Genomic DNA, 14,176 nt, shown 5'->3' with positions numbered 1-14,176 from the left:
ATTTTAAACTTTTTTTTTTTTAGGTAGAGTCAAGTGATCAAACAATCCTAGCTAAGCCAAGGAAAAACCTTAGGCTTGTATTCTAAGTTAAACTGGTTGGTGTTAACGCTCCATTAATACAGAACCCAACGACGCCAGGTGACACATTTTGAGAAGATGGTTGACATGTAGTCTAGAGTATATAGCCTTATATTGGTGACTGGTGCTGCCTCCATGACAGTCTCGCTATAATGGGAGCTACTAGGAAAGATGCAGCAGCAGTGTAGCTGACATGCTTCTGCGGTCAGACCACAGCAAACGGCCAGGCCAGGCATATGGTCCCGGTAAATCATGTTATTTTATGGGAAGAGCAACAGCAGGTATGCTAATTTCAGACTTGGGCCTTGGAGTCCTCTGGAGCCCAGGCGTCAGCTGCTCCCGGGTGTCTTTGGGACAGGTCACCTGCCACATCATAGGGCCGTCAGGCCTCAGTCTTTCCCTGGTCTGGGTCGTAATCATTGGGGTACAACATATGTAGCGAAACGCTTTGCAACTTAAAAGGGCACGTGTGTTTTCTTCTTATTGGATACTTTGGAGACCTTCTGTTTTAAAACTGGAGTATCCCCTTCTCTTCCCCCCTTTACTTGGAGAGCGCCCTCAAGTGACTAATCATTAAGTTTCCTCAAGGAATAATTTTTTGTTGAAGTTCTAATTGAACAGTATAAAACAATCAGAATGGGGACGGCCCCATGTTTTTAAAAATCACTTAGCATTTAGTGCCTTAAGTATTCATACCGCTTCGTTTATTTCACGTTTTGTTAGACTGATTTCAAAATGGATCAAATGTATTTATTTTTCTCACCTATCTACACACAATACCCAATAATGGTATGCTATGACACTCCAAATTGAGCTCAGGTGCATCCAATTTCCTCTTGATCATCCTTGATGTCAATACAATTTGATTGTTGTCCACCTGTGGCCAATTCAATAGTTTGAACATGATTTAGAAACATACCTGTCTATATAAAAGGTCCCCACAGTTGACAGTGCATGTCAAAGCAGAAACTATACCATAAGGCCAAATGCAGGCAAATCCTTGATGAGAACCTGCTGCAGAGTGCAAACGACCTTAGAATGAGGGTGACGATTTACATTGCAGCAGGACAATGACCCCCAGAATACAGTCAAAGCAACCTGGGAATGGCATACTTGAATGGCATTCAAGCGCATACTTGAATCCCAATGGAAATCTGTGGATAGACTTGAAGATTGCTGTTCACCGCTCCCAATCGAACTGAACAGAGCCGGAGAAAATCTGCAAGGAAGAATAGGAGAAACCCCAGATGCAGATGTGCAAAACTGATACACACCCAAGACGACTCAAAGATGTAATCGCCGCCAAATGTGCTTCTATAAAGTATTAACTGGAGTGTGAATGCTTATTTAAATGAGATTTCTGTATTTCCTTTTCAATACGGTGTGGAAGAAAAATCTAAACATGCCATTTATGAGGTGTGTGTGTGTAGATGTGCAGCAGGGGGCGGGAGGGTAGCCTAGTGGTTAGAGCGTTGGGACTAGTAACCGAAAGGTTGCAAGTTCAAATCCCCGAGCTGACAAGGTACAAATCTGTCGTTCTGCCCCTGAACAGGCAGTTAACCCACTGTTCCTAGGCCATCATTGAAAATAAGAATTTGTTCTTAACTGACTTGCCTAGTTAAATAAAGATAAAATAAAAAAAATAAAAGATGGGTGAGATGTTGAACTTTTTATTATTGAAAAACCAAATATAGTGTAATTTATTTTATTTAAAAAATATATTGTGATGACTCTTTGGCCGTATCATCCAGCTCTAATTCACACCACATGCATAGTTATCAAGATAATCATATGTGACAGGCAACTAACTGTGTCTGTATCGAGTGGCGCAGCGGTCTAAGGCACTGCATCTCAGTGCTAGAGGCGTCATTACAGACCCTAGTTCCTATAGGGCGGCGCACAATTGGCCCCGCGTCGTCCGGATTAGGGGAGGGTTTGGCCAGGCTGTCAATGTAAATAGGAATTTGTTCTTAACTGAATTGCCTAGTTAAATAAAATTCTTGATTGTACATGTAGGAGAATGAAGGCACTCAGCAAAATGGTGCTGTGTTGGGACTGTGCTCTGGAGCAGGTTTCCTTCAAGGATGATGCTGCCACCACCATGCTTAACCGTAGGGATGGTGCCAGGTTTCCTCCAGATGTGATGGTTGGCATTCAGGTCAGAGTTTCATCAGATCAGAGAATGTTGTTTCTCATGGTCAGAGTCCTTTAGGTGCCTTTTGGAAAACTCCAAGTGGGCTGTCATGTGCCTTTTTACTGAGGAGTGGCTTCTGTCTGGCCACTACCATAAAGGCCTGATTGGTAGAGTGCTGCAGAGATGGGAGAACCTTCCAGAAGGCCAACCATCTCCACAGAGGAACTCTGGAGCTCTGTCAGTGACCATCGGGTTCTTGGTCATCTCCCTGACCAAGGCCCTTCTCCCCCGTTTGCTCAGTTTGGCCGGGCAGCCAGCTCTAGGAAGAGTCTTGGTGGTTCCAAACTTCTTCCATTTAAGAATGATGGAGGCCACTGTGTTCTTGGGGACCTTCAATGCTGCAGACATTTTTGGTACCCTTCCCCAGACCTGTGCCTTGACACGATCCTGTTTCGGAGCACTACGGATAATTTCTTCGACCTCGTCTTGGTTTATGCTCTGACATGCATGCACTGTATACTGTGGGAACTTTTATATAGACAGGTGTGTGTGCCTTTCTGAGTCATGTCCAATCAATTGAAAAAGCATTGTTGCAAAAGTTGTAAAAGCATTGCAAGGATGATCAATGGAAACAGGATGCACCTTAGCTCAATTTCGAGTCTTATAGCAGAGGGTCTGAAATACAGTACCAGTCAAAAGTTTGGATGCACCTATTCATTAAATGTTTTTATTTTTACTAAAAAAACATTCACTATAGAATAATGAAGACAAACTATGAAATAACACATGGGATCATGTAGTAACCAAAAATGTGTTTGAAGAAACTAAGATGTGTTTCTTCAAAGTATTCACCCTTTGCCTTGACAGCTTGGCATTCTCTCAACCAGCTTCACCTGGAATGCTTTTCCAACCGTCTTGAAAGTACTACATGATTCCATATGTGTTAATAGTTTTGATGTCTTCACTATTCTACAATGTTGAACATTTAAAAAAATTAAGAAACCCTGGAATCAGTAGGTGTAAACTTTTTCACTGTTACTGTATGTAAATAAGATGTATCCTTTTTTTTATACATTATCAAAAATGTCTAAACCTGTTTTTGCTTTGTCATTATGGGGTATTGTGTGTAGATTGCTGAGAATTGTTTTATCCATTTTAGAATAAAGCAGTAACGTTAACAAAATGTGGAAAAGGTCAAAGGGTCTGAGTACTTTTCTAATGCACTGTACATGTATGAGTTCAGAAGGCAAGTCACTCAGCAAAATGGCGTCAGGCTGTCTGGTTACTAGATAATGGTGTCACACGACACAATGCCCGCTGGTTTAGTTAGACGTAGCGTTAAGTGGGAGGATTACAAAGCGTCCTTCTGACTCACTACAGGCCCATTGTTATCATAGAGGGTATCTGTGAAGTGTTCTCTCCAGCATCTGAACAATATGCGCTTGTTTCCCCTGCTGCTGTGCTGGGGATGGCATAGAAAAATAATTTGTAGAATGGAACCTGCTATCACAGTAGGTTGACTTGGAATGGGGGTATGTCTATTCTAAGAATTCTATGTCTATGGAATGCTGGTAGGTTACTCCCTGTTCCATCGCCAACCAAACCAATGCCTGAGGAGTGGCGGTTTACAGGCAACAATTCTCTGCTTACTGAACTCTGTTTTTAGAGGGTTAAACATTATGTAACGAAAATACAAACATTTTTTCTTCTTTTTGGACAAGTTCAGTCCTTCCTGTGTTTCGGCCTGCTATCTTTCAATTTGTGCTGACTGACCCTACTGTGCTGGGGCCTTCCTGCTGAGAGGATTCTGTGTAGCTAGCTGTCGGGATGGGTGGCGGGGGTAGGGAAGTCGCCCCATGGCTTTGTGTGGATTGTAAAGAGTCTTCTTATGCTTCCAATTTCAGTCGTGTGTGTGTTATGCTGTGTATAGCTGCTTGGATGAGTTGACTCCAGTAGGATGGTTTGTGCCTCTATTTTTCCACCCTAAAATGAGTGTGATTAGTTAACAAGTATTGGATTTGGGTGTTTTCTAAGAGTTGGATTTCCAAAGGAATAATCGCTAAGGGACTTGTCAGTAAGCATGTCGTTTAGGTAGTCCCTTGGTGTGTCGGCCGAGCGTTTGGGCTCTGTGTGTAAGAGATGGATGGCTCGTGTCCAAAGGTCTGTATACTTCCCCTCTATCATTTAAATTTAGCCTAGTCACCTTAACCGTGTTTGTTTTCCTCAGGCCCTCTGCTTACTATCCCATTAGAATTAATCGGTGTGTGTCGCCAGCTTGCTATCCACCAGGAGTCCCTCTGCTCTTCTGGCTGTGTACACACACACACACACACACACACACACACACACGTGTTCCTCAGGCTCCTGTGGGCTCTGCTGTGAGTGAATGATAACTTCTCGTTGGCATTACCTGTACCTGGGAGACTGTAGGGCGGGGATCAACTAGATTCAGCCACGGGCCGATCATTTTTATTTTTCATTGTTTTTCTGAAATGGATGGTCGGTGGCGAGGGGGCTTCATAACAAATTTGTAGGCTGCAAATTGACCGCAAGAAGCCCAAAAAGACAAACAGTAATTTCAAATCTAGCTTACATCTTGTGTACGATCACCCGTCTCGTGAGAATACTTGAACAGATTTCTTTAATTAAAATCACTTCGGGTTGATTTCCATTTTTTAAATATTTTTTAAATATATATATATATTTTTGCTGCGGGCCGCCAGTTGGGGAACCCTGCTGTAGGGCCATAATCACAACAAACTCCCCTCCCTCCCAGCTAAATGTAGGACCAGAGTCATGGCCTCCTGGCCCTCTTACAGCCTGGCTGAGTCAGGAAGGCTATGGTCAGATTGTGAGATGCTGCCCCCTCAGCTTCCCAGCCTAGCTCAGTGGAGGCATGTGCTGAGAGAGGCTTTTGCTGGGTTGTAGTGGACTGTGTGATACTGGTACGCTCACGATGCTGTCTCTAAGTTCTAGTGGGCGTCTGTGAGGTATGCTCCTGTGCTGTGTAGAGTACTGAGCTTAATCAGTCCAAGTCTAGCCTTAACTCAATCACCCCGAGAATGCTGATCTCCTCTCAGGGCCCGTCGAGCTGCCTTGCGTTGGCGCTGACACACCCTGAGAGAAGAGAGCAGGGAGGGGTGTGTGGCTTGTGTTACCGTCTTGCTGAATTGTTTGTTTATAAAACAGTGCAAGTTGAAGTACTATTTCATTGGCTGGTAAAAGTAAATAAAATGGACTAGAATGCTAAAGGTTAAAACAAGGATTAAAAGTACAAACTATTAGCTCAATATTAAACACACTCCCCACTTCATCCATGTGACTAGCCGCTGCCTCTCAAATTAATACACCAGTTTCCAATCAACTCCAAGTGGTGGGAGGGGCCAATAGTTAGGCTACCTAATTTTTCAGCCAATGACTGAAAAATGGGACCCGTTTTTCAGTCACGTTTAGCATACATTCAGTGATTAAAGATGGGGGATTGTCCAGTGATTTTGGAGAGGATGTGTGATTATTTTCATCAGTGTCTGTTCTTTTTTCCCCCCCCTGTCAGCCAGACTTGTTAGTTATGTGCTCTAAAATGTATGTTAAAATAGAAATAAACGTGGTACAGATGTGACAAACTATTGCTAGGGGGCGATTATTCTGCTAATACTGCAGCACAACTTAACTGCTTAAGTGCCAGGCAACTGTACCAGCCACACTGACTGGTGGACCCAGAAGTATGTTTCAGGTTCTGGTACAGTCTAATAATCCCTCACTTCTCCTCCACAGCAACGGCAACAAGATGAACGGTTCCATTGAGAACCTGGAAACACCTGACCATGACTCCATCAAGATGTTCGTTGGCCAGATACCTCGCTCCTGGACAGAAACCGAGCTCAAGGAGCTGTTTGAGCCCTACGGCGCCGTGCACCAGATCAACATCCTCCGAGACCGCACCGCCACACCCCCCCAGAGCAAAGGTAAGGGGGAGACGGGCACAGAGCGAACACACACACACACACACACACTGCACCCAGACACCCGCAGAGCAAATAATCAATTTAAAATGTCTCTAATGAAGCCCTTTCTATACCAGCATAAATACCTTTACAATAGCCCAGGCCCTAGAGGCCAAAGAGGACCGAAACACAGACAGAAAGACAAGGTGCCAACACCATTCATTGTCAGTGTTGACGGCAAATACCTCTGAGCCGGTCGCTGCAAGCTGTTTGTGCACACAGTTGTCTATTACTTAAAATACAACATTAGGTTCTAATATATTATTAAGGTTTAAATACCAACCCTCCTTACACCTGTGCATTATGGAAAACATATTGTCTTTCCTCTGGTGAGAGGGAGAGATTATTTTCCATTTAAGACTATCACCTTCTAAAAGGGTACCTGAGTTGAGCTGTTTCATTTAGCCTCGCAATTAGACAAGACGGCGACATGGAAGCCTGCAGTTATTATTATTATTTTTTTTAAACATATAAATTACATTACACCATTACATAACACCTAACAATACAGCACCTTTCAACCATATATCAGTGGAATATTAAACGGCAAACTAATAATACATAAAAAAATAAAACACCCATTACACAACTGTTCTAACTTAAGCTCTAGCTTCTCACCCGCACGTCCGGTCCCTTATATATAATTCAGAAAGTGTTCCCATATCAGACACCATTTTGCTATCATTGATTCATAAGATGCCGTCTCCGCCATTAGTTTAAACTAATCTGTTTTCGGACAATCTGCTCTCTTCCAGTTATGTAGTTTAGTACAAGTCTAGCCGCAGAAAGAAAACCCGGTGAGGCAAGACCAAACTCTACTTTGCTAATACGTGGTGGTTATAATAGATTAATCCCCTAATAAGCACAGCTGTGGGGACTTTGGGATAGGCTGTGCCACCCATTCTTCAAGCTTTTTAAGAACCTCTTTCCAGAAAACAAGCACCATGGGACATCCCCATATAGCATGCAGAAATGTACTTACTTCACCCTTGCATTTCCAGCATGAAGTATTTAGCAATAAAGCCATTTTATCTGGGGTCCAGTAGTATCTGAACAATCTTATGTATAAATGTATCCCTGGTACACCACCCTACATTGGAAACACATATTTTTCCATACATCCTCCTCAATGTCACAATTTTAAGATCCATCTGCCAAATCAAACTTCAATTCTCAGTTCCCATGTTGTGCATGACTCTTCTTATAAAACACTGAAGCGGACTGTGATATTCCTTCAGGTCCTGATAGGACATAAGCACTATAACTCTGCAATGTTGGGTTGTATAAGAGAGTCTCAGTCTTAAATAATTTTCCACATACAGTCTGTGCCTGTATTTAGTTTTCATGCTAGTGAGGGCCGAGAATCCACTCTCGCATAGATACGTGGTTGCAAAGTTCATCAGTGTCTTAACAGCGCGATTTTACAAGGCAAGAAACTCTGAGCGCAGCCCTATCCAGAAATCTGGCAGTGGCTTCTGATTTAAATTCAATTTTCATAGAACCGCTTGTTGCAAGTTCGATGAGGCTCTCTTGTTCAGAGATCAGTAAGAGGACTGGAGGCAGGGCATGAAAGGGAGAACGAATCCAGTTGTTTGTGTTGTCCGTTTGATTTGATCTGGGAACGACACCCCCGGAAGCGCCATCTTGGGGGGGGGGGGCTTTACATTTAGCTAGGTCTAAGTTTTACATTCAGACTTATAAAGCATTGAGTAAAAGTCACACCACATTGTTCATATATTTTGTACTCACTTCCATTTTTTATGGCTGGTATTACAAAACTGGTATCTTTTTGTTTCATTTGTCTAGCCAATTTACTTTTTTCACCATTTTCAAAAGTTTGTCCTCGGCCGAAACGTTGCATATTTAACCTTTTTGTTGTTGTTAGATCTCATGTAATTGAAACTTCAGATCAGACTTGTTTCAATAGTGTGTATTGTGTATTTTTCCTTGATTACTCCTTTTTTTCAGCTCTTTAATTTGAGTTGTTTGACTCTTTCTCTACCTTTTTTTTCTCCTTTCTACTTGTGTGCTATTATTTTGCTTCTAACATAAGCTTTAGGGGCCTCCCACACCATTTATTCAATGTATCAGTGTAACCAATGTTTGAAAAGGGGGAATGAATACATCCTTATTCCATCTAAGGCTTTTCTAAGGCTTTTCTTAGCCATATCAGCCTCCACTGCTATAAATAATTATGTTGTGTGGTCAGTCAATCTATCACGTCTTTAGTCATACTCTTGTAAATTAGGAAGTAATATATCCTGGAATAAGATTAATGGTTATGCGAATAAAATATATTTTCCTTCTCTCTTTAGGATTGACAAGTCTCCACACCCACATCCCTCATTAATATGTGTATCGCTGCTCTGTCACTTGGTACAGTCCAGTGACCAAAATAGCGTTGTAGCTATACAGTCTAAAATGGCTAAGTACTGTAGCTATTAGTTAGCCGAATTGTCATTTCACCGTTTCTGTCCGATAGGACCACGGAGCCGGCGAATAAAAGGGGTATTTTTCCGCAACAAGGAAGAGGCTTCATGAGTTGGATGTACGTTTCACACCCACCTACTTAGCTGTGCTAACGCTTTACGAGCTAACGAGCTTCGATGGCTATCGCAAGGCGCTGGAATTCCTTTAGAAAAACTCAAGAGGACCAGAAATAAGGGCATAGCTATATTGGCCAGTGAGTTCTATATAGGATAGTGTCTCACACACAGACTATCGCAAAGAAGGATAGCTTGCAGCCCTTCCAAGTCACCCCTCTCTTCTCCTGATACATTCCCTTCGCAGCAATGATAAACTATGCAGAAATCGTGATTTTCCATTTCCTGGTTACAAAAATTAATAGTAAGCTTTTAATTTCAGTTTGTGACCCAAGCAAGTAGTGTAGACTATCATTGTACCATCTAAACTGCTTTGAAAGGGCTTTTACATAACCAAAAATATTGTATTTGAAGCTTGTGTATAAAACCGAAAGTAAAAGACTGCAAAAACTGGAACTTAAGAACAGGAAGCATAAAAATAGAACAGATCTTCTGCTTTTTAGACTTGCTTTCAATGAGAATGATGGCTCTAACACACATTTCTATGTGTATTTGGTCAGGTCACCCAAAAAGTTACATATTGCAGCTTTTAAGTGTAACTATTAGAAATCTGAGATTATTATTATCTCCAGTTCAGGCCTCCAGCTATGCATTTAGTTTTCTAAGTGGCTAGATGTCAAGATCATCATCTTGGTTACAGCAGAGACAGTCAACCCTTTCCTGGATCAAGATCCCTTTGGCCTACATTATAATATTTTTATTTTATTTTAAATAGTGCCCCTTGCACTTTCGGTAATACGGGGTACCAAAAGGTTGCTAGATTGAAACCCCCGAGCTGACAAGGTAAAAATCTGGCATTCTGCCCCCTGAGCAAGGCATTTAACCCACTGTTCCCTAGTAGGCCGTCATTGTAAATAAGAATTTGTTCTTATGGCTGCAATCCCGTTAACGGGATGATATGACAACAGCCAGTGAAAGTGCAGGGCGCCAAATTCAAACAAATCTCATAATTAAATTCCTCAAACATAGTCTTATGTTTATTTTATACCATTTTAAAGGTAATCTTGTTGTTAATCCCACCAAAGTGACCGATTTCAAGTAGGCTTTACAGCGAAAGCACCACAAACGATTATGTTAGGTCACCACCAAGTCACAGAAAAACCCAGCTATTTTCCTAGCCAAAGACAGGAGTCACAAAAAGCAGAAATAGAGATAAAATTAATCAGTAACCTTTGATGATCTTCATCAGATGACACTCATAGGACGTCATGTTACACAATACATATGTTTTGTTCGATAAAGTTCATATTTATAGCCAAAAACCTCAGTTTACATTGGCGCCATGTTCAGAAATGCCTCCAAAATATCCAGAGAAATTGCAGAGAGCCACGTCAAATAACATAAATACTCATCATAAACTTTGATGAAAGATACATGTTTTACATAGAATTAAAGATACACTTGTTCTTAATGCAACCGCTGTGTCAGATTTCAAAAATCTTTACGGCAAAAGCACAATATTCAATAATCTGTGAACAGTGTTCAGCCACAAAAGGAAGCCATACAGTTACCCGCCAAATTGTGCAGTCAACAAAACTCATAAAAAGCATTATACATTTTCACTTACCTTTGCTGATCTTCGTCGGAATGCACTCCCAGGACTCCCACTCGGTAATGTCCATCATTTATGTCCAAGTAGCTACTTTTGTTAGCGCGTTTAGTACACAAATCCAAATGCTCGTGCAGGTCCAGCCGAACGTCGTACAAAAGCTTCAAAAAGTTATATTACAGGTCGAAGAAACTTGTCAAACTAAGTATAGAATCAATCTTTAGGATTTTGTTATCATAAATATTCAATAACGTTCCAACCGGAGAATTCGTTTGTGTATAGAAGTAATGGAACGCAAGTCGATATCATGTGGAATGCGTGTGACCAGGACCTGGCTCTCTGCCAGACCACTGACTCATTCCCCTCTTATTCAGCTCCACATCAGACTGTTGACATATAGTGGAAGCCGTAGGAAGTGCAAACAGATCCATATCCTACTGTGTTTTCAATAGGCGATGAGTTGAAAGTCGACCAAAATCATTTTGTCCTGGTTGGATTTCTTCTCAGGTTTTTGCCTGCCATATGAGTTCTGTTATACTCGCAGACATAATTCAAACAGTTTTAGAAACTTCAAAGTTTTCTATCCACTACGAATAATATGCATATATTAGCAACTATGACTGAGGAGCAGGCCGTTTACTCTGGGCACCTCTGTGCACCTTTCATCAAGCTACTCAATACTGCCCCTGCAGCCATAAGCAGGTAACTGACTTGCCTAGTTAAATAAAGGTTAAATAAGTAAAAAATGGTTCGGTACAGAAACGGTATGATAATCTGCATGCCGCCCAATTCTAGTATGTGCCACTGAAAGTAACCCAGCCTCCGGGTGAACGTGACAAAACAACGACAGCTCATCTGCTATCTATGGTCTGTGAAAAATATTTTTTTTATGGCCAGATGTCTCAATCCTGAGGGATTCGAAGCCATAATCTACCAACAAGTGGTTTTTATGTGGTTTGTTGAACCTGCTTTGGTGATGGGATTTTGTCTGAAGAGTGGGCTATCTGGAAGTGCCAGTGCCTCAGAGCTGGGGGGGTGGTGTAAGGATAGGCCTAATCTCAGTTGCAGTCTGGAATTTTCACAGGTATCTTGTGTCCCACCTCTCTGAGCTATAATAATATAGTCTTCTGCACTGTTCTAAGCAAGCGCCACCTAAAATTGAACTGCTCTCTCCATTCTGTTATTAAATGTACATCATGATTAGGCTTCAGTATAAACGTCTAGATGGGCTAAATGGATGGATACCCGGGCATCTGTGTACTTAATGGTCAGACCAGTGTCTGCTAGGTACTGCTGAATATAGAGCACATTGTATGTCTTGGTGTGAGAGGATGAATAGTTCAAAGCAGAGGAGCGCTCTCGCTTCTCGGCATAGAGTAGTGTCAGCTGTGATGTCCCATTGACATGTTAATTTAATGGTAATTTATTCTAATAGATAATCTGGGTTGATCACAGCAGCCCTTTGGCTCTGCTGACTTTGAGGTTTATTCTGAATAGGAGGATAGAGGTTCACACTTTCTCTCGTTCTCTTCCCCTGCCCCCCCTCGCTCTCTCTGTTCTCTAGTCAATTCAAAGGGTTTTATTGGCATTGGGAAACATATGTTTACATTGCCAAAGCAAGTGAAATATATATATTTTTTTAAATGAACAGGTAACATTACACTTCCAAAGGGAATAGCCATTTCAAATGTCATATTATGGCTATTTATGGTCTGCTGCCCCTCTCTCTTCCCTCTTGCTCTCTCCCCCTCTTCACAATCTCTTTCACCATCATAGCCTGGGGGCCTTGGCCCAGTAGTCCTACCCCCAGTAGTCCTACCCCCTGTTGGGTGAACTGGGGAGTTTCATCAAGAGGTTTTGGTGACGCCCATGCTGCATTTTAACCCCCCCCCCCCCCCATGCCCTCCATCAGGCTTTTGTTTGAATAATCCTGGTTCTGGTTCTATATTGAGAAGTCAGGTTTGAAGTGCTGTGTTTATTTTAGGTCATGTTGACTCCAGGGTATCTTTGTGAGATATCAGAAGGTAGAGATGGGTCTGTTTTTATTTATTTAGCCTCATCAGAGTGAGTACTCAGCTGCCTTTTGGAGAGAGGGAGCGTCTTACATCGAATGGCTCCAACGCATATAAAGAGTATCTCTCTCTCTCTACACAGCGCGGCCTGGGTAGGAGAGAGGAGCTTCCACACTACAGTAACGGCATAATACAGACACACACACACACACACATCCTGTGAGGGAAAGAGAGCTGCACTCTGCAGTAGCAGCATAAAACAACATTATGTAGGTCAGAGACGCTGCAGTGTTCCACTTCTGTGTGTTTTTGTGCGCTTGCTCTCTACCAAGCTCTGTGTGCTCCCAGCCCAGAGAAACTGACAGGATGGAACGCCACTGGCGGTCTACTGGGGCGGAAGGATGAGAATGTTCTCCTTCTCGTCTCTAATTTTCTCCCACCATCCCCCCTCTCTCGTTCTCTCTCTCGCCCCCTTCCCTCTCGTTCTCTCTCTCGCCCCCTTCCCTCTCGTTCTCTCTCTCGCCCCCCTCCCTCTCGTTCTCTCTCTCGCCCCCTTCCCTCTCGTTCTCTCTCTCGCCCCCTTCCCTCTCGTTCTCTCTCTCGCCCCCTTCCCTCTCGTTCTCTCTCTCGCCCCCTTCCCTCTCGTTCTCTCTCTCGCCCCTCTCCCTCGTTCTCTCTCGCCCCCTTCCCTCGTTCTCTCTCGCCCCCTTCCCTCGTTCTCTCTCGCCCCCTTCCCTCGTTCTCTCTCTCGCCCCTCTCGTTCTCTCTCTCGCCCCTCTCGTTCTCTCTCTCGCCCCTCTCGTTCTCTCTCTCGCCCCTCTCGTTCTCTCTCTCGCCCCTCTCGTTCTCTCTCTCGCCCCTCTCGTTCTCTCTCTCGCCCCTCTCGTTCTCTCTCTCGCCCCTCTCGTTCTCTCTCTCGCCCCTCTCGTTCTCTCTCTCGTTCTCTCTCTCGCCCCTCTCGTTCTCTCTCTCGCCCCTCTCGTTCTCTCTCTCGCCCCTCTCGTTCTCTCTCTCGCCCCTCTCGTTCTCTCTCTCGCCCCTCTCGTTCTCTCTCTCGCCCCCCTCTCTCTCGCCCCCCTCTCTCTCGCCCCCCTCTCTCTCGCCCCCCTCTCTCTCGCCCCCCTCTCTCTCGCCCCCCTCTCTCTCGCCCCCCTCTCTCTCGCCCCCCTCTCTCTCGCCCCCCTCTCTCTCGCCCCCCTCTCTCTCGCCCCCCTCTCTCTCGCCCCCCTCTCTCTCGCCCCCCTCTCTCTCGCCCCCCTCTCTCTCGCCCCCCTCTCTCTCGCCCCCCTCCCTCTCGTTCTCTCTCTCGCCCCCCTCGTTCTCTCTCTCGCCCCCCTCCCTCTCGTTCCCTCTCTCGCCCCCACTCTCTCGTTCCCTCTCTCGTTCTCTCTCGCCCGTTCTCTGTACCATTGTGTGTACTGTATTGCCTTTTAAATGTGTATTCGCAACACTTCACACTGATGCAATGGAGTGCCGTTCTCTGTTAAAGTGTGGGTGGACGGTACAGTGGCCCTCTACCACTGATCGGTGATCCTGACTGACGGCTAGCCCCTTGGTCTCTTGCTCTCTGCCCTTTCTGTGGCAGGACAGTCATGTGTGTCAACTATAGCCTTCACCCTCAGCCCTGTCTCTTTATCTAGCCAGCTAGGAGCCACTGCCTGTCATTTTGCATGCTCTCTGCGTTATGTACTGTATGTTCAACCGTGGTGGTGAAAGTAACGTGGCACATGTTCTAAACGTGTGACATGGTGCGCACCGCGTTCTAAACGTGTGACATGGTGCGCACCGCGTTCTAT

The 14,176-nt window shown here is 44.0% G+C and overlaps 1 protein-coding gene across 18 annotated transcripts in view; it reads left to right on the top strand.

Annotated features, from left to right (window-relative positions):
* LOC139584273 (CUGBP Elav-like family member 2) overlaps nucleotides 1-14,176 on the top strand; it is a 48,635-nt gene that overhangs the window by 21,737 nt on the left and 12,722 nt on the right. For 17 of the 18 annotated variants that reach the window (XM_071415916.1, XM_071415915.1, XM_071415911.1 and 14 more), the window contains exon 2: nucleotides 5,987-6,177. In XM_071415916.1, coding sequence (XP_071272017.1) covers nucleotides 5,987-6,177 — 191 coding nt within the window. Of the gene's footprint in view, nucleotides 1-4,262; nucleotides 4,373-5,986; nucleotides 6,178-14,176 lie in introns of those variants that run through there. The other variant, XM_071415920.1, reaches the window with a different exon arrangement.

This window comes from Salvelinus alpinus, chromosome 9 (assembly GCF_045679555.1).
Source record: "Salvelinus alpinus chromosome 9, SLU_Salpinus.1, whole genome shotgun sequence".
Lineage (NCBI taxonomy): Eukaryota > Metazoa > Chordata > Actinopteri > Salmoniformes > Salmonidae > Salvelinus > Salvelinus alpinus.
Note: the sequence above shows the minus strand (reverse complement) of the source record. Positions and strands in the feature narration are given on the sequence as shown.